Source organism: Chiloscyllium plagiosum, chromosome 1, assembly GCF_004010195.1.
Source record: "Chiloscyllium plagiosum isolate BGI_BamShark_2017 chromosome 1, ASM401019v2, whole genome shotgun sequence".
NCBI lineage: Eukaryota > Metazoa > Chordata > Chondrichthyes > Orectolobiformes > Hemiscylliidae > Chiloscyllium > Chiloscyllium plagiosum.
This window is the reverse complement of record NC_057710.1, coordinates 2,462,741-2,488,032: the sequence shown is the minus strand read 5'-3', so window position 1 is coordinate 2,488,032 and position 25,292 is coordinate 2,462,741. Positions and strand designations below refer to the sequence as shown.

The window sequence follows — 25,292 nt, the reverse complement described above, 5'->3', positions numbered from 1 at the left end:
AAGATACCTATTGAGGCCCAGGCTATTTCCTCCTTTGCCTCCCACAGTATCTTGGAATATATCCTGTCTAGCCCTGGGGACTTGACTACTTTAATATATTTCAAGACACCCAGCACTTCCTCCTTCATCACACTGATCTGCTCAAAGTATTCACACACCTTTCCTAACCTCAAGATCTCTCATGTACCTCTCTTTGGTAAATACCGATATAAAGTACTCATTAAGGGTTGCACCCATTTCCTCTGGTTCCTCTGATAACCTCCCTCCTTAATGCTTGAGTGGGCCTATTATTTTCCTAGCTCCTAATATGCATATAAAAGCCTTGGGATTCTACTTAACCCTGCTGACCAAGGACATTTCACAGCCCCTTTTAGCCCTCCCAACTTCCCCATTGATCTACTTCAGACTTTCCCAATATTCTTCAAGGGCTTTGTCTGTTTTTAGTTGCCTAGGCTTTAGGTATGCTTTCTTTTTTTTTGACTAAAATAAATTCCTGTCATCCAAGGGTGCTGAATCCTGCCATTCCTGTCCGTCACTTTCACAGAAACATGCCTGCACTCTAATCAGCTTGCCCTTAAAAAGACTCCCACATGTCAGATGTGGATTTACCCTCAAATAGCAGCTTCCAATCCACATTCTCCAGTTTTTTTCTTTTATTCATTCACAGGATAAGCGTATCACTGACTAGGCCAGCATTTATTGTTCATGCCTAATTGCCCAGGCAGCCATTAAGAGTCAACCACATTGCTGTGGGTCTGGAGTCATATGTAGGTGAGAACAGGTAAGGACAGTGGTTTCCATTCCTAAGGGAAATTAGTGAACCAGATGGGTTTTTCCAACAATTCATAATGGTTTCATGGTCCCCATTAGTTCCAGATTCAGAGTCACAGAGATGTACAGCATGAACATAGATCCTTCGGTCCAACCTGTCCATGCCGCCCAGATATCCTAAATAAATCTAATCCTATTTGCCAGCACTTGGTCCATATCCCTCTAAACCCTTCCTCTTCATGTACCCATCCAGATGTATTTTAAATGTTGTAATTGTACCAGCCTCCATCACATCCTCTGGCTGCTCTTTTCAGACATGCACCACACTCTGTTGAAAAACGTTGCCCCTTAAATTCCTTCTAAATGTTTTCCCCTCTCACCTTAAACCCTTGCTTTCTAGTTTGGACTCCTCCACCTTAGGGAAAAGACCTTGGCTATTTTCCCTATCCGTGCCCCTCACAATTTTATAAACCTCTATCAGGTCACCCCTCAATCTCCAATGCTCCAGGAAAAATAGCCTCTCCCTATAGCTCAACCCCTCCAACCCTGGCAACATCCTCCCATCTTTTGTGAATCCTTTCAAGTTTAACAAAACCCTTCCTAGAACTGGGAGACGAGAACTGTATGCAAAAAGTGGCCTAAACAATGTCCTGTACAGACACAACATGACCTCCCAACTCTTATATTCAATTCACTGACCAATAAAGGAAAGCATATCAAACACCTTCTTCTCTATCCTATCTACCTGTGGCTCTACTTTCAAGGAGCTATGAACCTGTACCCCAAGGTCTCTTTGTTCAGCAACACTCCCTTACCATTAAGTGTACAAGTGCTGCTCTGATTTGCCTTTCCAAAATGCAACACCTCGCATTTATCTAAAATTAAACTCCATCTGCCACTCGTCAGCCCATTGCATCAAGATCCAGTTGTACTCTGAGATAACCTTCTTCGCTGTCCACCACACCTCCAATTTATGCAAACTTACTAAACATACCATGTTCACATTCAAATCATTTCTATAAAATGACAAGAAGCAGTGGACCCAGCACCAACCCTTGTGGTACATCACTGGTCACAGGCCTCTTGTCTGTAAAGCACCACCATCACAGTCTGCCTTTTACCTTAAAGCCACTTCTATATCCAAATCGCCAGTTTCCTCTGTATTCCATGTGATCTAACCTTGCTAACCTGTGTATCAGAAGGAAACTTGATGAATGCCTTACTGAAGGCCATATAGATCACATCCACTGCTATGCCTTTGTCAATCCTCTGAATTCTTTGAAAAGTAAATCAAGTTCGTGAGACATGATTTCCCACACACAAAGCCATGTTAACCATCCCAAATCAGACGTTGCCTTTCAAATACATGTAAATCCTGTCCCTCAGGATTCTCTCCAATAACTTGCCCACCACCGATGTTAGGCTCACTGATGTTAGGTCTATTGTTCCCTGGCTTTTCCTTGCTGCCTTTCTTACATAGTGACATCAGGTTCGCAATCCTCCAGTCTTCAGCACCTGACCTGTGGCCATTGACCATACAAATATCTCAGCAAGGAGGCTAGCAATCATTTTCCTTGATTCCCAGAGTTCTAGTACACACTTGATCGTGTCACCAGGATTCGTCCACCTTTATGCGTGTTATGATGTCCATTACCTCCCCCCTCTGTCATATGGACATTTTTCAAGATGCCGTTATTAATTTCCTCACGTTCGCTATATTCAAGATCCTTCTCCACAGTAAACACGGATGCAAAAAAAAAACTTGTTTAGTATCTCGCATCTCCTACGATTCCACACATTGGCAGGCTTGCTGAGTTGTATGGGGTCCTATTCTCTCCCTATACTTTCCCCTTTTGTCTTTAATGTATTGTAGAATCTCTTCGGATTCTTCTTAATGCTATTTGCAAAAGCCCTCCTGATTTCCCTCGCGCATACCCCTATTGCCTTATACTCTTCTTGGGATTCACTTGATCCCTGCTGTCACCTGACATACGCTTCCTTATTATTCTTGACCAAAAACTCAATTTCTCTAGTCATCCAGCATTCCCTATACCTACCAGCCTTTCCTTTCACCCTGACAGGAATATAGTTTCCCTGGTCTCTTGTTATCCCATTGCTGAAGGCTTCCCATTTTCCAGTCATCCCTTTACCTGCGAACATCTGCCTCCAATCAGCTTTTGAAAGTTCTTGCCTTTTACTGTCAAAATTGGCCTTTCTCCAATTTAGAACGTCCTTTTCCATCACTATTTTAAATCTAATAGAATTATGGTCGCTGGCCCCAAAGTGCCACCTCAGTCACCTGCCCTGCCTTATTTCCCAAGAGTAGGTCAAATTTTGCAGCTTCTCTAGTGGGCACATCCACATACTGAATCAAAACATTTTCTTGTACACAAAAGTACTCAAGTCCTTAACAATATGGCATTCCCAATATAGACAATAGTCAATAGGTGCAGGAGTAGGCCATTCTGCCCTTTGAGCCTGCACCACTATTCAATATGATCATGGCTGATCATCCTCAATCAGTATCCTGTTCCTGCCTTATCTCCATAACCCTTGATTCCACTATCCTTGAGAGCTCTATCCAACTCTTTCTTAAATGAATCCAGAGACTGGGCCTCCACTGCCCTCTGGAGCAGAGCATTCCACACACCCACCACTCTCTGGGTGAAGAAGTTTCTCCTCATCTCTGTCCTAAATGGTCTACCCCGTATTTTTAAGCTGTGTCCTCTGTTTCGGCACTCACCCCGCAGCGGAAACATCACAGTACTCCAGGTGTGGTCTCACCAGGGCCCTGTACAGCTGTAAAAGAACCTCTTTGCTTCTATACTCAATCCCACTTGTTATGAAGGCCAGCATGCTATTAGCCATATTAGCCATGCTATTAGCCTTCACCCAGAGGGTTGTTAATTGATGGAATTCCTTGCCCAGGGAAATGGTCGATGCTACTTCAGTAATCACTTTTAAAGCTAAGGTAGATACATGTTTTGAAAAAAATAAAGGATTTAAGGGATATGGTGAAAACGTGGGGAAGGGGCGCTGAGTCCATGAAAGGATTAGCCATGATTGTGTTGAATGGCTGAGCAGGCTCGAAGGGCCAGGCGGCCTACTCTTGCTCCTAGATCCTATGTTCTAATACTCAGACACAAACTAATTTCCTCCTTCATAGACGCATGCACCTTCCATCTGCCAACCTGGCATGACCATCCCAGCACTTAGACCATAAGACAAAGGAGCAGAGATGAGGTCATTCAGCCCATCACGTCTGCTCTGCCATTCAATCATAGTTGATAGGTTCCTCAATTCCATTTTTCCGTTTTCTCCCCAAAACATTTGATCGCCTCGGCAATCAAGAGCTTATCTCTCTCTTTTAAATATACTCAGTTGAGAATGTGTTTCGGGTATGAGCAGGTAGGGAAAGAATGGTGGGCGTTTGGAACACGTTGCCAGCAGAGGTGGTAAAGGCAGGCATGGTAGATTCATTTAAGGTGGGTCTGGACAGATGCATGAGTAGGTGGGGAGCAGACGGATACAAGTATTTAGGAATTGACTGACAGGTCGAGACAGTACATTTGGATCTGCTCATGGTCGGAGGGCCGAAGGGCCTGTTCCTGGGCTGTAAATTTTCTTTGTTTTTTATTCTTCGGAGTTTTGTGAAACAAGAGGCTCAGCTGAGCATGACTCATATCAGATAAGAGGAGAAAGTGAGGTCTGCAGATGCTGGAGATCAAAGTTGAAACTTTATTGCTGGAACAGCACAGCAGGTCAGGCAGCATCCAGGGAACAGGGAGATTCGACGTTTCGGGCACAGGCCCTTCTTCAGGAATCATTCCTGAAGAAGGGCCTGTGCCCGAAACGTCGAATCTCCTGTTCCCTGGATGCTGCCTGACCTGCTGTGCTGTTCCAGCAATAAAGTTTCAACTCATATCAGATAAGAACTTGCAGTTAACAATGGGGTGCTGCAGGCAAGGGTAATGGGTTAACAAGGTGGAAAAGCATTCATTATGTCGAGCCATTTAACAATATTGGAAGCATTCAGTATGTAAGGTCAAATAACAAGGGGAAAAGCATCCATTATGGGAAGCGAGTTAACAAGATTCAGAACAATCATTGTACAACAGCAGAAGGCTTAATCTCTGCTATTCACACCCGTTGATTGTAATAATCACCCAATTAATATGCATGTTGCCTTATCTGGATGCTCCTTCCTGTAAAATGACTATATAGTTCATTAAGAAACTGTTGTTGAAGAGAAGACCGAAAACTCATGTCCCTGTGCACATGGGCAATTGTTCTCTCTCCCTCCACGGCCCAAAATAAAGATGAAGGAGGTAAAACTACACTGTGTCTCTGAGTGTTTTGCTTTGACTTGGGGTGGGGAGGAGGACAGGACGATACAGTGACCTGTCTTCCATAGTCTTCTGTGGCAAATAATTCCACAGATTCACCACTCTCTGGCTAAAGAAGTTTCTCCTTATCTCCATACGAAAGGGAAAGTCTGCAGAACAACCTGTACAATCTGTCCTTCTTATACATGTCATTTCTACCCAAGATATCTCAAATGAACCAAAGAAGTGAATCCTTCTGCCCTGCACCAGCTCCTCAGCCACACGTTCACCTGCTCTCTCCTACTATTCCTACTCTCAGTAGCTTGTGGCACTGGGAGTAATCCAGACATTATTACCCTTGAAGACCTTTTTGAATTCCTGCCTAACCTCTTATATCATCTCCTCAGAATCTCATCCTTTTCTTTTCCTCTATTGTTAGCTCCAATATGTACGACGACCTCCTGCTAATCCCTCTCCCTTTGAGAATATTTCGCACCCTCTCAGATTACAACAGGATCTGGACCAGATGGGCCAATAGGAGGAGAGGTGGCAGATGGAGTTTAATTCAGATAAATATGAGGTGCTGCATTTTAGGAAAGCAAATCTTAGCAGGACGTATATACTTAATGGTATGGTCCTAGGGAGTGTTGCTGAACAAACAGACCTTGGAGTGCAGGTTCATAGCTCCTTGAAAGTGGAGTCACAGGTAGATGGGATAGTGAAGAAGGCATTTGGTATGCTTTCCTTTATTGGTCAGAGTATTGAGTACAGGAGTTGGGAGGTCATGTTGCAGCTGTACAGGACTTTGGTTAGGCCGCTGTTGGAATATTGCGTGCAATTCTGGTCTCCTTCCTATTGGAAAGATGTTGTGAAACATAGAACATAAAACAGTACAGCACAGAACAGGCCCTTCAGCCCACGATGTTGTGCCGACCACTGATCCTCATGTATGCAACCTGAAATTTCTGTGACCATATGCATGTCCAGTCGTCTCTTAAATGTTCTCAATGACCTTGCTTCCACAACTGCTGCTGGCAACGCATTCCATGCTCTCACAAATCTTTGTGTAAAGAACCCACCTCTGACATCCCCTCTATACTTTCCTCCAACCAGCTTAAAACTATGACCCCTCGTGTTAGTCATTTCTGCCCTGGGAAATAGTCTCTGGCTATCGACTCTATCTATGCCTCTCATTACCTTGTATACCTCAATTAGGTCACCTCTTCTCCTCCTTTTCTCCAATGAAAAAAGTCAGAGCTCAGTCAACCTCTCTTCATAAGATAAGCTCTCCAGTCCAGGCAGCATCCTGGCAAACGTCCTCAGAACACTCTTCAAAGCATCCACATCTTTCTTATAATAGGGCGACCAGAACTGGACGCAGTAGTCCAAGTGTGGTCTAACCAAAGTTTTATAGAGCTGCAACAAGATCTCACGACTCTTAAACTCAATACCCCTGTTAATGAAAGCCAAAACACCATATGCTGTCTTAACAACCCTGTCCACTTGAGTGGCCATTTTAAGGGATCTATGTACCTGCACACCAAGATCCCTCTGTTCCTCCACACTACCAAGTATCCTATCCTGTACTCAGCTTTCACATTCGACCTTCCAAAATGCATCACCTCGCATTTATTCAGGTTGAACTCCATCTGCCACCTCTCAGCCCATCTCTGCATCCTGTCAATGTCCCGCTGCAGCCTACAACAGCCCTCTATACCTCCAACCTTTGTGTCGTCTGCAAACTTGCTGACCCATCCTTCAATCCCCTCATCCAAACCATTAATAAAAATTACAAAAATTAGAAGCCCAAGGACAGAGCCCGGTGGAACACCACTCACCACAGACTTCCAGGCAGAATATTTTCCTTATACTACCACTCGCTAAACATGACTGTTTAGAGAACTCCTGCAATATGAGTAACTGAGCTATCACTATGTTAACCAGCTTCAACTTATCACTGAAATGCTACAAATGTGCTCCAGACTTTAGAGAGAATCACTGCGTGAGAAACACTGGTGATCGATAAGTTTATTATAAATTTTCATTTGCTTTTGTTGCAAAATCTGTTTTGTTACCAAAATAAATAACTGGTAAATCAATTATAATTAAAATATCAAGTATTTAAGCAAATGAACTCAGCTTTGTTCTATCATAAAGTGAGAAAAGTTGAGTGCACGATAATTTCTGACCTAGACTTGGATCAAACTTACATAAATGTTGCAAAACTGTGACCTACTGGATTGATATGTGTGTTGATTAACAAGATAATGTTGTTTTATGGTCTGAGAAATGGTATTAGAGCCACCAATCCATTTTATTATTGGGAAAAATGGAGCCAATCCTCTGTGCCACTGAGAAATTTAACATGATGGATAGTAGCACTGAAACTAGTGAGGCTTTTAAAAGCACTGAGTTTTATTTCACCATTTTCAACAAGTGAATGAGTGAGGTAAACCTACTCTGGACCTAATTCCATAGAGATTTGAGCTATTTTCATCGTTGGGCCTCATTCAAATAAAAAACAGTTAGCTGCTAGTCGGAAACTAGTGTTGATAATTAACTAGTGAATGTTTTTTTAAAGAAATAGTTAGGTATGGGTTTCAGGCTTTGCTGTAAAGTTCAGTCCGTTTCTAACTGACCTTGCGTAGTTGATGTTGAGTAACCCCCTGGAGCCAATATGTTCAAAGCTGATTGATGGAAATCTAATCAAGCTGGGCTGTAGATTATGGTGATGTGGAACTGATGGCCCCTTCATGAAACAAAGCTGCCAAGTGCATTTTAAGAGGGAAGTCCAGATGTTTGCTAATGGCTGAAAAACGTTCTGTCAAAGGTTGGGAAGAGTCATGTTATTTCTTGTTTCACAGAACAGATATATATTCCTATTAGAGTGCGACCTTCAGTGGTCCCTTTATAAATGGTTGTAACAGGCAAGGCTTGTTCAATGTGAACATCGGATGTTCACCATTCAAAACAATGTCAGGGTCCTAGACTTTCATCAAAAGATCCTGATTTGTTTACAGGCTCACTCCTTCTTTCACCAGAGGGCTGGATGCCCACTTTTGAAATTTTATTCTTAGGCAATAGGGTTTGTTAGCAAGAAGATAGTGGTGAGCCACCTCCTTGAACTACTGTTGAACATGTAGTGAAAATACTTATGATAGACAGCTGTTACATCAGATATTTCAGGATTTTGACCCAGTGATGATGAGAAAAATGACAACAAGTGCATTATCCAGCTTGTTCTAAAGGTATTGTGGTGAGATGCCAGCAATAGTTGCGATGTTTCAATTTTGGTCTCTTCTCAGCTGGGTGGTTGACAGACTAATATCTGGCCTATTTGTATTCAAAAAATGTGTTGCTACTTTGAAAGACATAAATACACAAATCGAAAATCTAACACCGTATACATATCTGTGCACACATGTGCATGCTGCATCTAGCCTAAGATTTATCACAGCCGGGTTTATTGTTTTAATGGAATTTTCATGTGGGGCAGCAGCTGAGGAATAAGCAAGCATGCACTGAGTAGGCTACAAGAGAGCTGACAGCATTCATAGTAAATGGTCCTGTTGACTCTAATTGTAAAGTGACATCCTAACTGAAGTGACACAAAGTCACCCGGCTCAGACTACAGGCATTCAGAAGCCTTATTTTAACGGGTTATCCTGAATAATTCAGTGCCTTGTATGTATTCTAAGGAAAATGGAAATAATCATTACTGTTCGGCTGGACCAGAAAGATTCTGCATCGCTTATTGTAAAACACCCATGCCACCAACCCTCTGGGAATTTCTCCCAGATCTTGAACATAAATGAGATGTGGCATCCAAATAGGATTCCCTAGTTAAATACCTCCAAACAAATTATTTTTCCAACATTTGTCTTGCCAATCATCACTACAATATTATAGAACAACCTTTTCTCTCCAGCAAAAGATATCTACAATTTAACTTGTCTGAAATATTTCAGACTTTAATATTTTTGCAAGACATACATAAAGGAGTATTGACTTGGTGTTGGCAAGTGAATCCATTGCAAAAAAAATCTTTCTGCTTTAATAGGGTTCTTGGGAAAGAGCAAAACATTCTAATCATGTTCTGTTTTATGAAATAGTAAGAAATAGAGTCCTTGGAGGGTTAACATTACAAAATTAAACCGTTTGTTTTCTCACAGAAAATCGAATCTTGCCGGTGCCACCTCACTAGGCTTTATTGCATTGGGAACAATAAACCATGAGCAAGTCTCAATAGAGTACAATTTGTATTTTATCAGTGCAGCAAATTTGTTCCCAATGAACGTGGTGGGAAATAAACTGCTGCACTATTTATGATGTCTGTCTGCAGTTGCCCACTCACTTGGAAAAGAACTGTTACCAAGGGCTGCACTTTGTTAACTGTCAGTGCACTTGAGGGAGATTTTGCAAACAAGTTCTTTTTACAGTTGTGAATATCATATATTCACATACACAAGCAATATGTTGTCAAGGAGATACCAACATACAGAATGGTGGAAACATTTCTGTTTCAATGTTTCATTGATAGTCTATTGAGATGGTATTTTCATCTCCAAGATGCTTGATTATCTATTCTTGAAAAAGCATTCTAATGCAAATTGAACCTTTGTGCTAACATTGCCTCACTGGTGTCACTGAATTATATTACCAATATATGTGTCCCCATTTTCCTTGATCACCCTATATTTGCTGGTATCTCTGCACATTGTTGCTAAACAACCCACACATTAATAATAAAAAGTTATTTTCTCCATAGAGTTTGCTAGTGTTAAAATAACTGGAGATATTTTCTTGCACTTTGTGACCAAATGTACTCATAGGAGAAGATCAAAGAAATCAATTGTAAGTGTTTTTGTCCACACTGAGCTTTTATTTTGATTGGATTGGATCTTGATGCAGTAGCAGTATGTTCCAGTATCATTGGAAGCCACGTGAATCTATTGTGGTTTGGTTTTAGGCCCTCCTGTATTATCTTTTAGGTGGAACTTAATTCTGAAGGATGTCAATGAGAACAAGTTTTAATTATTCTTGGTGGTTGGGGCAAATGGAAGATGGTGAAGTGGTGCATTTGTAGTGCCACACAGCATGCCACTCTTTTCCATTCAAGCCAGTTGTCCTGTTAATTCATTTGTTAGCACTTTACAAAACCCCTGAAGAGCAAATTTACCCTCAGATTCGAGCAATTTCTTACAAAAATGGAGGGAAGAAATTCAGCATCAGGATTCCATGGTTATGACAAATTTTGCATTTGTATGCTCATCTCTGTGTATTTGCAGACAAACAGGAGGCTGGAAGAGAACAGCAAGACAGGCAGTATCAGGAGGTGGAGAAATATATGAATAGGAAGTGTTTAGAGGGATATGGGCCAAGTGCTGGCAAATAGGACTGGATTAGTTTGGGCTATCTGAACGAGGGTCTGTTTCCGTGCTGTAGAAGGACTCTATTTCTTACTATTTCATAAAACAGAACATGATTAGAATGTTTTGCTCTTTCCCAAGAACCCTATTAAAGCAGAAAGATCTTTAGTCAACATTTCAGGTATAACCCTTCTTCAGGATTGCTATTTGGGCCACTGCTAAATTTGTCATGGTGTCTCTTTAGGTGCTCTTGACAAACTGTCTTAAACAGACACAGGTTTCATTTCTACATGATAATGGGAGTCATGTGAATATTTTAAAGACTGTTTGTGAAATTCATTAATATTTGTCAGAACATGTGCTATTTCCAGTTGTGCAATGACCTAACCAATAATTCTTAGTGAAAGAAGTGGGAAAAAGAAGAAAAAAAGAAATTAAAAGAAGACTATGGTGTGGCAATCAGTAGTGCTCCTCTCAGCTCCACACCATTAATGTAGCTCACTATTCACCCACTATAACTTCCTCTCCTGCTCATAGATGATGGTCTATTGCTGTTACTGCTAGACTATTAATCCAGAGACCCAGATAAAGTTGTGGGTACCTAGGGTCAAATCCTTGCTGAGCAGGCCATGGAATTTGAATTCAATAATATTCTGGAAATAAGAGTCGGATGATGACCACAAAATTATTTCTGATTATCACGGGAGAAAAAAACATCTGGCTCATTACTATCCTTTAGGGAAGGAATCTGCATCGCTATCTGATCAAGCCTACATGTGACTCCAGACCACAACGATGTGGTTGACTCTTCTGTTCCTCGCCTTGCTATCTCGAGGCACCGGGTGGTAACTAGAGAACACTACTCTGTTCGTCCTGCTTTGCAGCTTCCATCCTAACTCCCTGAAATCACTTTTTATATCTTCGATCCTTTTTCCGGCTATATCATTAGTGCCAATATGAAACACGATTTCTGGCTGTTCGCCCTCCCCTTTTAGAACCTTATACACCCGATCGGAGACGTCACGGACCCTGGCACCAGGGAGGCAACATACCTTCCGGGAATTCCAATCCTGACCACAAAATCTCCTGTCGATTCCCCTAACTATCGAGTCCCCTACCATGAGTACTTTTCTATTCTGCCCCCTTCCCTTCTTTGCCAGAGTGTCAGCCTCAGTGCCAGGTAACTGACTGCTATGGCTTTCCTCTGGTAGGTCACCCCCCCCAGCAGTATCCAAAATGGTATACTTATTGCTGAGGGGAATGTCCACAGGGGATCTCTGCACTGTCTGTCTGTTCCCTTTCCTTCCCCTCACTGTAACCCATCTATCTTTATCCTAAGCCTTAGGAGTGACCAACTCCCGGTAACCCCTCTCAATTACCCTCTCAGCCTCCCGAATGATCCGTAGTTCATCCAGCTCCAATTCCCTAACACGGTTTTCAAGGAGCTGGAGTTGGGTGCACTTCCCAAAGACGTAGCCAGCAGAGACGTGTGCCATGTCTCCCACCTGCCATATTCTGCAGGAGGAGCAAGCAACTGCCCTAGCATCCATACCCGACTTATCCGAACACCCACTCAGTATTAAAGTAGAAAGCTTAGTTCAAGTTGCTATAAAATTAATAACAAACTCATATTCAATAGAGGAAGTTTAGAATGAACCTTACCTTATTAACTAGGTTAGAGGAGGAGGGTGGGTGGGAGACACTTGAAAGGGTTCAGAAAAGATTTACAAGGATGTTGCCAGGGTTGGAGGATCTGAGCTACAGGGAGAAGCTGAACAGGCTGGGGCTGTTTTCCCTGGAGCGTCGGAGGCTGAGGGGTGACCTTATAGAGGCTTACAAAATTACGAGGGGCATGGATAGGATAAATAGACAAAGTCTTTTCCCTGGAGTCGGGGAGTCCAGAACTAGAGGGCATAGGTTTAGGGTGAGAGGGGAAAGATATAAAAGAGGCAAAAGGGGGGAAATTTTTCACGCAGAGAGTGGTACATGTATGGAATGAGCTGTCACAGGAAGTGGTGGAGGCTGGTACAATTGCAACATTTAAGAGGCATTTAGATGGGTATATGAATAGGAAGGGTTTAGAGGGATATGGGCTGGGTGTTGGCAGGTGGGACTAGATTGGGTTGGGATATCTGGTCGGCATGGACGAGTTGGACCGAAGGGTCTGTTTCCATGCTGTACATCTCTATGACTCTATGAGATATCCTTGATCCTCGTGCTAGGCAGGCAACACATTCCGATATCTCGCTGTTGGCTGTAAAAACATCGGCCAGTGCCTTTGACTAGATAGTATCCTATCAGGATGGATCGTTTAGAATGTAACATATCCTTTGTTACATTAGAGCTAGTCTCAGTACCACAACCTGGCAGTCAGTGCTACATTCCCCGAGAGACAGTCTTTCACCCTGTACATTTTTTCATAAATTTCTTTTTATTGAATTCAAATTCAACCATCTGCTATGGCAGGATTCAAATCCAGGTCTTCAAATAGTTACCTGAGCCTTTGGATTAACACTTGAGTGATAACACCCCTACTCCATTGCCTGGCCTTCCCTAATTTGGTTGCACTTGACCTTCCCCCAACTTAATACCTTCCTCCCAGGTCTACGCTTGAGCTTTTGATTAAGTATCCAAAAACACACAGAATTTAGGTCATTACTCCTAAAACGCTCCACCACCGAAACATTGATCACCTCTGGCTGTGCTCATTTCCCAGTACTAGTATGGCCCCTCCCTCATTGAAATGTCCATCTACTGCTTCAAAATCCCTTCTGGACAGACCTAATAAATTGCTCCCCATCCAAACCCTTGGCACTAAGGGAGTATATAGGTTACATAATTTCTCTTAAAAGTTAATTAGTGCAAGGTGGGCATCACTGGCTAGAGCAGTGATGCCCACCTTGGCTATCCCCAACTCTCTTGTGGGCTGTTGAGAGTCAACCACATTGCTGTTAGTCAAAAATCACATAGGCAAGACCAGGGTCAAGGACAGTGAATCAGATGAGATTTTTCATGACATATTGTCACCATTGGCGTAGCTCAGCATTGATTCTGGACCCAATGATGTCATATAGTATCTGGTCAACTTAGCCTCCTGATGATCACCTATTGCTACCCTACCCCTCAGCTGATTTAATCACTTTTCCTCCTATGTAAATACTTCCATTATTGACTTTTGTTTTTGAGGGCTTGCGCTTAAATGATTGAGGCATGAACTTAAAATGAAAGAACAAACGCTGTAAATCAGAAACAAAAACAAATTGCTGGAAAAACTCAGCAGTTCTAGGTGCATCCATGAAGAGGAATCAGTGTTAATGTTTCAAGCTGAGTAACCCTTCCTCAGAACCCTCACGTATGAACTTTTTTTATTATTATGAAGCTCACTTTGTTTAAAGGGGCTTACTGAAAGTCACACATCTTAAGCTAACTATTTGGACTTGTTGAACTTATTGCAAGTCTCATGTTTGAGTTTATGGTTATCAGGAGTTGTGGCAGTTTGATATTGATTTAGTTTGATATTGTTCAGTTAGTATGCATAGCCAGTTGAAGGAGGCCACTAAATCATCCTTTTGCCACCTGATTAAGAAAATCTTTTGAAAACTCAGTGTAAGAGACAGAAAAGAAACTCTGCTAATTCACCTTCTGGAGAACCTTCCTACACTACCTCATGAATTGTAGCCCAATAACAAGTGCAAGTGTCTAGTGAATGTCCCCATTGACCAAGATCGCAGTCCAAAAGCCACCTGGAACATTTTATGTCTTATCTTATTCCTCAGGAGTTAAGTTTATTTGGCCGAAGTATTTTGTTGTAAAGTTTATTTTGTCTGAAAAGGCTTCTTTCATAAACATGTGTGTGTGCACGCCTGTGTGCATGAGAGTGTCATTTCAAAAGGCATATATTTATACTCTCAAAGGCAAAGTACAAAGGCGAGGTAATGACCAAGCAGTATTATCACAATTTTTAATTCAAAGACCCAGGTAATGTTCTGTGGAGCAGAGGTCGAATCCCACAATGGCAGAAGATGGAGTTTGAATTCAAATAAAAAAATCAGAAATTAATAATTTAACAAAGACCATGAAATCAATATCAATTGTCTGGTTGACTAATGCCCATATGGAAAGAAATCTTCTGACTTACTTGGTCAAGCCTATATGTGACTCAGACCAACAGTGATGCAGTTAACTTAACTGTCCTCTGGGACATGATGAATGGGCTTTGGTGACACCACATCCTAACAATGAATAAAAGTGCTGTTAATGTTGAGCCCACTATAACTCTTCTTCAAAACTATATTAAAATTGTATCTTTATTGAATGCATCATTTTAAATATCATTCAGCTGTTAGTTAAAGTGACCTAGCTGATTGGTATGCTGAAGCCAATCAACAGATGAACAATTTTTTTGAAGTAGCCAATTACATATGTCGTGACCAGTGGAACCACAGAGTGCACTTCACCAGCTTTGGGTGCAACATCAAAGTGGGACTCTCGTGAGATTTGAAATCCATAGACAAATGAAAGCTCTGGGACTTGCTGAGGATAACCCTGGTTACGATTTTTACGGTTAATTCACTATACAAATTGAAAACCAACTGGCTTTGACAGTTGCTATGACTTTTCTGGACAGTGAAGATTAATCCCTAATTAAAAAAAACATGCTGCAAAAGCTGAACTCAGCTCTAGCAGCATCCGTGAAAAGAGGGAAAGTTAAAATTGGAGTACAGTGTGACTTGAAGATCTGCTGAGTATCTTCAGCACTTTGTTTTTATTTCAGAACTCCAGCATCTACTTTATTTTTAGAGTCACCGAGGTGCACAGCACAGAAACAGATGCTCTGATCCAACTTGTCCATGCCACCCAGATATCCTAAATTAATTTAGTCCCACTTGCCAGCACTTGGCCCATACCCCTCTAAATCCTTCCTATTCATATACTCATCCAAATGCCTTTTAAATGCTGTAGTTGTACCAGCTCCACCACTTCCTCTGGCAGCTCATTCCAGACACACACCACTTGCTGCATGAGAAAAGTTGCCCCTTAGGTCCCTTTTAAATCTTTCCCCTCTCACCCTAAACCTATGCCCTTTTTTTCTGGTCTCTCCCACCCCAGGGAAATGACATTGTCTATTTACCGTATCCATGCCCCTCCTCATGATTTTATAAGCCTGTGAAAGGTCAGTCTCTGATGCTCCAGGGAAAACAGCCCCAGCCTATTCAGCTTCTCCTTATTGCTCAAATCCTCCAACCCTGGCAACATCCTAGTCAATCTTTTCTGAATCCTTTCAAGTTTCACAACATCCTTCCAATAGAAAGGAGTCCTGAATTGCACACAATATTCCAAAAGTGGCCTAACGAATGTCTGTACAACCATAATATGACCTCCCAACTCCTATACTCAATGCTCTGACCTATAAAGGAAAGCATACTAAACATCGTCTTATTCTGAGAGGATGTTTCCCCTCATGAGATGGTCCAGAGGCATAGTTTCAAAACAAAGAAGCCAATTTAAGACTGAGATGGGGAAGGGATTTCTTCAGATGTGTATTTGTAACTCCTTTCCACAGAATCGTGAGGGTGGAGTTTGAGTAAATTTAAGGCTGGGTTATAGGGAAAAGGCAGGAAAGTGGATGTGAAGAACCATTTCCCTCTGAATGGAGGAACAGGCTAGAGGGGCCAAATGGATGACTCCTGATCCTATTTCTTGTATGGGAGGGCCAGCAAGTGATGGACAGGGAAGCAGGTGGCAGATGTGTGGGGGGTGTGGCAGGAATGAGGAAGAGGGAAAAAGAAAGAACTAATATAGGTAAGGTTATAGGGATCACAGCAAGTGAGAAACTGCAGCAGAGTGAGATGAAAGCCAAGTGACTTCCAGACTACTGTTGAAAATTTGGTTCAAAGCGGAACGTTGTTGTAAAGGAAGATGCAGGTGCTTTAACTAGGGACTACTACGAAGTAAAATCTCGAGAGTGAGACATGGGAGAGGAGAAAAGATGTGGATCAAGAGGTCAACTTTACTGAAACAGTGAACTACAACATGATGGCATGCAGAGCTGACTGGTCAGCAGAAGTAGTGAATAGATCTAGTCTTTAAATAAAAGTAAAGTTGTCAGTGTGTGTTTAGGTCCAGAGTGGTGTCTTCTGTTAAAATACCTGCTTACATCTTGATGAGTCATAAACGTTCACAATACAGAAGGAGGCTATTTGACACTGTCAGTACTTGCTCCCAAAAGAGCTTCCTAGCTGGTCCCCCTTTCACTATAGCCCTCTAACCTCATTCTAATTTCTATCCAGCTCTCTTTTGAAACATCCTATGGAATCCACCTCCAACGTTCTCCCAGAAAGCACATCCAAATTCTAACAACTGAGTAAAGAGGTTTCTCCTCAGCTCACTCCTCGCTCTCTTACTGAGAATCTTGAAATTATGACCCTTAGTTACTGCAAATTTCGAGATTTTGCCTTCAATGCCCATATATAAACGATTTAGAGAAATCAGAAAAACCAAGACTGATCCTGTGGAACACCCCTTCCAACTAAGTCTCCAATCTGAGATTTGCCCATCTACACCTACCTTTGTGTTTCCTATGTTGTAAAATCATACAATCTCTACAGTACGGAAGCAGGCCACTCGACCCATGGAGCCCACCTGGATCCTCGGAAGAGCATCTCTGCAAGACTCACTGCCTCACCATATCCATGTAACTCTGCAACCATATCCATGTAAACCTGCATTTCCCATGGCTAATCTACCTAACCTTTCGATTGTTGGAGGAAACTGGAATACCTGGACAAAACCCAGAGAATGTGCAAACTCCACACAGAGGGACAGTCAGAGGGTGGAATTGAACCCGGGTCCCTGGCACCTAGAGGCTGCAGTACTAACCACCAAGCCACTGTACTATCCCAAATTAGTTAACTTAATTCATGCTACCAAGGACCCATCAATCCCAAACACTTTTAAATTTGCTGACCACGCTGCCATGTGGCATGGTATCAAACATTTTCTGAATGCCCAAATACACAACATCCACAGCACTACTGTTATTCCCTGTCTCTATCTCTCGAAGAACAATTAAATTTGTCAGGCATGACCTGCGCTTGATAAAGCCATGTTAACTGTCTCGTGTTAACAGAATTTTTCTTTAAGTGTAAATTCATCTTATCCTGTATATGGCCTCCACGACTGATGTCAAGCTGACAGGCCTATTGTTTCCTAGTTATCTTTTGTCCCTGTCTTAAATAACGGTATCCCCCTAATCCTATATTCAGAAAGAAATGGAATATTTCTCAGTGGCTCTGCAACTTGTTCCCTTAACACTCAATCTTGGATACATCCCACGGTGGAGAATGCGGGCAACGATCCCGCTACCTCTTGCATTCAGGCCTGGATTTCTCTACCTGAAGTGCTGCCAGACTTTTTATCACCTCTTCTTATCTCTCACTATTTTCTTTGGCCATATTCTAATGCTTTTAACTACATGGCACAGGCAGTTCGCTGTGCAAGTTCACTGCCTGGTCAGACAGCTGTGCAAGTTCACTGCTCTTTTTTTTCACCTCACACATAGTTACTGCTCTCCCTCTTTCCTCTTGTTTTAAACAACAGGATCATTTTTCCTCCAAACTTCCAAAACAATGCAATAGCTTATAAAACAGTTACTGCTCCAAGAAATTGAGGAAATCAGCTCCAACACTGAAAAACACTCAAATGGACCAGCTCTTACCGCCACAAATTTTCTCCCATCCACCTGTGATGGAAGGATCGCTACTGGGTCCACTATCTTTTTTGTCATTGATGAAAATGATTTGGATGTGAATATAAGTTTCCAAAATTGCTAGTGTCGTGGATAGCGAAAAGGTTACCTCAGTACGATGACACCTTGATCAAATGGGCTGAGGAGTGCAGATGGAGTTTAATTTAGGTAATATGAGGGGTCACATTTTGGAAAGGTAAATCAGGGCAGGACTTATACATGTGATGGTAAGGTCCTGAGGAGTGTTACTAAACAAAGACTTTGGGGTGTAGGTTCATAGTTCCATAAAAGTGAAGTCCCAAACTGAAAGGATAGGGAAGACGGCGTTTGACATGTTTGCCTTTATTGGTCAGTGTACTGATTATAGGAGTTGAGAAGTCAAGTTGCAACTGTACAGGACATTGGTTAGGCCACTTATGGAACACTGCATTCAGTTCTGGTCTCCCTGCTATAGGAAGGATGTTGTGAAACTTGAAAGGATTTTGCCAGGGTTGGACAATTTGACTCATAGGGAGAGGCTGCAGAGGCTGACAGGTGACCTTATACAGGCTTACAAAATCCTGAGGGGCTTGAATTGCATGAACGGTCAAGATCTTTTCCCAAGGGTAGGGGAATCCAAACCCAGAGGGTATAGGTTTAAGGTGAGAGGGGAAAGATTTAAAGAGAGATCTAAGGGGAAACTTTTTCATGGAGTGGTGCATGTATGGAATGAACTGTTGGAGGAAGTGGACGATGGTACAATTACAACATTTAAAAGGCAAACGGACGGGTATATGAATAGAAATGGGTTTAGACAGATATGGGCCAAATGCTGGCAAATGGGGCTTGGATTTATTTAGGATATCTGGTGGCATTGCAGAGTTGGACGAAAGGGTCTGTTTCCATGCTGTACCTCTGACTATACCAATCATTTGCAATTAGGCCATTATGGTAGATTCATATTGGTGGTTTAGTTTCTTTTAGTTTACAAAAACGATATCTCATTATAGGAAACTGAAGATAGCTTAGAAATTCAAGTTATTAATTTTTAAACCAAACAAGGTTGTGACAGCAGGATGGCTGCTGCAGCATATGGGAACTGCCAGTCACCAATGTGATCCAGAGTGAACACATCCATAGTAAGTTCCTGAACCTGCAAGCACTTAAGATATGAGGCTGATAAGTCCCCGGGGCCTGATGGTCTACATCCCAGGGTACTAAAGGAGGTGGCTCTAGAAATCGTGGATGCATTGGTGATTATTTTCCAGAGTTCGATAGATTTAGGATCAATTCCTGCGGATTGGAGGGTGGCTAATGTTGTACCACTTTTTAAGAAAGGAGCGAGAGAGAAAGCAGGAAATTATAGACCAGTCTGACCTCAGTGTTGGGAAAGATGCTGGATGAAATTATAAAGGATGAAATTACAACACATCTGGATAGTAGTAACAGGATAGGTCAGAGTCAGCATCGATTTATGAAGGGGAAATCATGTTTGACTAATCTGGAATCTTTTGAGGATGTAACTTTGAAGACGGACAAGGAAGATCCAGTGGATGTAGTATACCTGGACTTTCAGAAAGCCTTTGATAAAGTCCCACATAGGAGGTTAGTGAGCAAAATTAGGGCGCATGGTATTGGGGGCAAAGTACTGACTTGGAATGAAAATTGGCTGGCTGACAGGAGACAAAGAGTAGTGATAAACAGCTCCCTTTCGGAATGGCAGGCGGTGACCAGTGGCGTACCGCGGGGATCAGTGCTGGGACTGCAGCTCTTTACAATATATATTAATGATATAGGAGATGGTATTAATAGTAACATTAGCAAATTTGCTGATAACACTAAGCTGGGTGGCAGGGTGAAATGTGAGGAGGATGTTAGGAGATTACAGGGTGACCTGGACAGGTTAGGTGAGTGGACGGATGCATGGCAGATGCAGTTTAACGTGGATAAATGTATGGTTATCCACTTTGGTGGCAAGAACAGGAAGGCAGATTACTACCTAAATGGAGTCAAGTTAGGTAAAGGGGCAGTACAAAGAGATCTGGGTGTTCTTGTACACCAGTCAATGAAGGCAAGCATGCAGGTACAGCAGGTAGTGAAGAAAGCTAATAGCATGCTGGCCTTCATAACAAGAGGGATTGAGTATAGAAGCAAAGAGGTTCTTCTGCAGCTGTACAGGGCCCTGGTGAGACCACACCTGGAGTACTGTGTGCAGTTCTCGTCTTCAAATTTGAGAAAAGACGTTCTGGCTATTGAGGGAGTGCAGCATAGGTTCACGAGGTCAATTCCTGGAATGGCAGGACTACCTTACGCTGAAAGACTGGAGCGACTGGGCTTGTATACCCTTGAGTTTAGAAGACTGAGAAGGGACCTGATTGAGCTGTATAAGATTATTAAAGGATTGGACACTCTGGAGGCAGGAAACATGTTTCCGCTGATGGGTGAGTCCCGAACCAGAGGACACAGCTTAAAAATAAGGGGTAGGCCATTTAGGACAGAGATGAGGAGAAACTTCTTCACCCAGAGAGTGGTGTCTGTGTGGAATGCTCTGCCCCAGAAGGCAGTGGAGGCCCAGTCTCTGGATTCGTTTATGAAAGAGTTAGATAGAGCTCTCAAGGATAGTGGAATCAAGGGTTATGGAGATAAAGCAGGAACAGGATACTGACTGAGGATGATCAGCCATGATCATAATGAATGGTGGTGCAGGCTCGAAGGGCAGAATGGCCTACTCCTGCACCTATTGTCTATTGAGGAGCAGGTGTTTGAGCTGCAGCCATTGTACCCCATCAGGGACGGGGAGTGTTATCTGGACACTTTACTCCAAAGAGCGGTGACACCCTTCAAATCAGGTCATCCAATCTTGTTGATTAGGGACAGGATGGTGTCACTGCGGGTATGAGGACCTCAGCCCATGCCATTTTAAAATATTTTCAAGGTATTGCAAGCTGTGTGGATAAAAATTGGGTATGCAATGATAACAAACAAACTGATCATGGCACCTTGGTACAGGAAGACATTTAAGCCAGGGGAAGGAAATAGGAATGTAGTTGTTGTAGAGGACTGCATCATTTGGGGGATAGATACTGTTCTCTGCAGCCATGGTGCAGAATCCTAAATGCTGTGTTGCCTCTTTGATGTCAGGGTTAAGGACATCTCCTCAGAGCTGGAGGAGAATTTGGAAAGGGAGGGGAGGAATCCAGTAATAGCCATCATTTATGTTTGTACCAATAATATTGGTGGAACTAAAAAAAAAAGGTGTTCTGCTGAAAGATTTTGAACAGTTAGCAAATAGATTAGAAAGCAGAATCTCCCAGTGCGGTGTTTGGGAGAGGGAAAATGTAGGGTTAAAACACAAGGGAATATGCCAGTAAATGTAGGGCAAATATTTGGATAACAATATCCAGAATGGGACAGGAAGGGACACAGTACACAAATATAGATAAACAATAGTAAATAGAGTCAAAGTGGAAATGTCCATGCTTGGGCTAACAAGTGGCAACTAACATTTATGCCAGGCTATGACCATCACCAACAAAAGACAATCTAACCATTGTCCCTTGACATTCAATGGTAGTACCATCACTGAATCCTCCACTGTCAACATCCTGGGGGTTATCATTGACCAGAAACTCAACTGGATTCACCACAAAGAGGTTAAAAGAGCAAGTCAGAAGCTAGGAATCCTGCAGCAAGTAGCATACGTCTTGACTCGCTAAAGCCTGTCCACCAACTACAAGGCACAAGCCAGGAGTGTGAAAAAAAATACTCCCCGCTTAACAGGATGAGTGGAGCCCAACATGAGCTTCACAACATCTAAGACAAAGCAGCCCACTTGATTGGTACTACATCCACTCTCTCCATCACCACCACTCAGTTGCCATGGGGTGTACTATTTACAAGCAGCACTGCAAATATTCACTAAAGATCCTCAGATAGCACTTTCCAAATCCATGACCACAGGCAGCAGATACATGGGAACACCACCACCTTCAAGTTCCCTCCAAGCCTTCACCATCCTGACTTAGAATACCACTATTCCTTCACTGAAGAATCACAATCCTAGAATTCCTTCCCTCATAGCATTGAGAGTCAACCCACAGCAGGTGGACAGCAGCAGTTAAACAAGGCAGCTCACCACCATCTTCTTAAAGACACCTAGGGATGGGCAATAAATACTGGCCTAGTCAGCAAAACTCACATCCCACAAATGATTACCTTTACTTGAATGCACATAATATTTGGAAAAAAAATTATTGAATTAACCGCATAAATTGAGATTAGTAGGTGTGATCTTATAGCCATTACAGAGACTGCAGTCATTGTTTTTACCCTGTACAGGACATTGGTTCGGCCACTGTTGGAATATTGCGTGCAGTTCTGGTCTCCTTCCTATCGGAAAGATGTTGTGAAACTTGAAAGGATTCAGAAAAGATTTACAAGGATGTTGCCAGGGTTGGAGGATTTGAGCTATAGGGAGAGGCTGAACAGGCTGGAGCTGCCAGAGGAAGTGGTGGAGGCTGATCCAAATGCCTCTTAAATGTTGCAATTGTATGGGTATGTGACTAGGAAGGGTTTGGAGGGATATGGGCCGGGTGCTGGCAGGTGGGACTAGATTGGGTTGGGATATCTGGTCGGCATGGACAGGTTGGACCGAAGGGCCTGTTTCCATGCTGTACATCTCTATGGCTAAGTCCAGAAGGCTGCAAAGTTCCCAAGAGGAAAATGAGTTGCTGTTCTTCCAACTTGTGCTGAGCTCTGCTGTAACACTGCAGCATGCCTGAGACAGAGGTGATGCCCAGGGAACATTGTGGTGTGTTGAAGTGGCAAGCAACTGGAAGGTTAGGGTCTTTTTTGCAGTCAGAATGTAGGTGCTCTACAAATTGGTCACCCAGTCTGTGCTGTCTATCCAATGTTTGAGACCATGTTGTGAACAGCAAATGCAGTAGACCAGATTGTGTGAAGTGCAGGTAAATTACTGCTATGCCTACAAGATGTGCTTGAGCTCTGGATAGTAAGGAGGGAGGAACTAAATAGGCAGGTGTTACACCTTCTGCGACTGTTGGACAAGGTGCCATGGGGGCTACTGAGAGTGGAGGAGTGGATCAGGGTGTCCCAGAGCGAACAGTCCCTGCTGAAGGCTGACAAAGTGGTGGTGGAAATGATAGCTGGTGGTGGTGGAAATGATAGTTTATAATCCTCTGGATATGGATGTTGGTGGGGTGGCAAGTGAGGACAAGGTGGACTTGCTGAGGATCCTCAACTATATTACTGGGAAAACCTCTGAGGAAGAAAGTAAGACATTTCAGAGATCCCTTGTCAAAGTAGGCATCATCAGAACAGATGTGACAGCAATGGAAGAACTGGAGAATGGAACAGAGTCTTTAGAAGAAGCAAGATGTGAGAACATAGATTTAAAAAAGTAACAGAGAGTCAGTTGGTTTGTCGTGAATATTAGTGGCCAGCATATCACTGTTTTAATTTCTGGGGATGTTGAGGAAGGTGAAGGTGAGAGAGGGGTAGAAATTGGAAGCAAAATAGCTAAATCTTTCCAATTCTGGATGACAGAGGAAAGCAGCATAGATGATGTAATTAATATACTGGAGAAACAGTTACAGTTGGGAAACTGAACAGAACTGGAACAAGGAATGTTTCACATACACCATAAAGACAGGCATACTGGGACCCATGCAGGTTCCCATGGCTATCTCTTTGACCTGAATCAAAACCCACCCATCATATCCATGGGGTCAAGTCATGATTTACTTTACCTGTTACAATTGACTTATGACTCCGTGTTTTCATTCCAAAGTATACCTGAGGTCGGTAGGATCCCCAGTATTTTTCTGGCGACAATGCTGGACTTGTACTATTGCTGTCCAGTATCCGCAAAGAGGGATGAGGTGTTATGATTCGGTTAGCAAGCCAAGACCTCATGTAAATAGCATAGCAAAACCATACACTGCTCACAATGCACAGTACAATTGCTATATTGATGAAAATATTCCCCAAATTAGATTTTTTCTTCTTTTCCTTAACTTGAGGTTTCTTGTAAAGTCCAGTACTCTTTCCATTTTTCCCATCTACTTTGGAATCAGTCAGTCTCTCCTTCTTTACCCTCTGGCGGGCCATATTTCACTGAGAACAGAAGGGATTTCATAACATTATAACATATCAGTGTTCTTTCTCCAAATTCACAAAACAAATCTGGAGAAAATGGAAACCAATAAAAATGTTTAACTGACAAAGCAAGACATTCGTAAAATAAATACATCTGACTATCATCAATCTGTTGTAGTTCAACCAGCTTGTTACCCCGTGAAAACTGCAGTAGAAACTGCTGCACATGATCCGCTCCTTATCCCTGCTCTCCCAAATCAATCTGACCCACTCTTCCTCTCTCGCTCGATTCACTACTTATTCCTGCTCCCACTTTTGTCGCCTCACTCCTACCCTTTGTCTTCTTCTCCCTCACTCCCAAGAACACTGGTCTACCAACAGCTCACACTATCTCTGATCCCTTTTCGGACACAGGGCCCTCCGTCTCCGAACCTCTGTAGGACGCAGCGCCTCCGCCTTCCACCCTTCATCAATCCCCCTCGTCTCTGATCCTCCCTCCAGGAAATCATGGTCATCCCCATTTCTCACTCTCTCTGAGATCACTAACCGAGTGAATTGTACTCAATGGTCAGTCAGTGCCCCGCTCCCGGAAAAGAACTAGGAAGCCGGAAGTTGATATTCCGACCAATAGGAGGGAAGAATCCGATAGTGACCCAGTACGAGCCAATCAAAGAGATAAGGAGAGGGAATGAGGCAGAGGGAGAGTGTTATGAAGGTGAGAAAAATGAGCGAGATAGAGAGGGTAAAGAATACGAGAGAAGGGTAGGAAGGGATAGTAAGGATGGAGGATGAATGAGATGAAGTGGAATAAGGGCGGAGTTAATAGGGAAATGGGTTAATGATTCTAGATTAGAGAGGTGCTGGAAAAGCACAGCAGTCCAGGAAGCATCCGAGGAGCAGAAAAAATCAACGTTCGGGCAAAAGCCCTTCATCAGGAATACAGGCAGAGTGCCTGAAGGGTGGAGAGATAAATGAGAGGAGGAT

General features: G+C 42.7%; 1 protein-coding gene across 1 annotated transcript in view; it reads right to left on the bottom strand.

The window, feature by feature from the left end:
* Nucleotides 1-24,933, bottom strand: part of mogs (mannosyl-oligosaccharide glucosidase) — a 46,302-nt gene extending 21,369 nt beyond the window's left edge. The window contains exons 1-2 of the mRNA XM_043684977.1: nt 24,856-24,933; nt 23,960-24,326 (exon numbers count right to left, since the gene is read on the bottom strand). Of these exons, the coding sequence (XP_043540912.1) occupies nt 23,960-24,320 (361 nt within the window). The 5' untranslated portion in view covers nt 24,321-24,326; nt 24,856-24,933. The remainder of the gene's footprint in view (nt 1-23,959; nt 24,327-24,855) is intronic.
* Nucleotides 24,934-25,292: the final 359 nt, after the last annotated feature.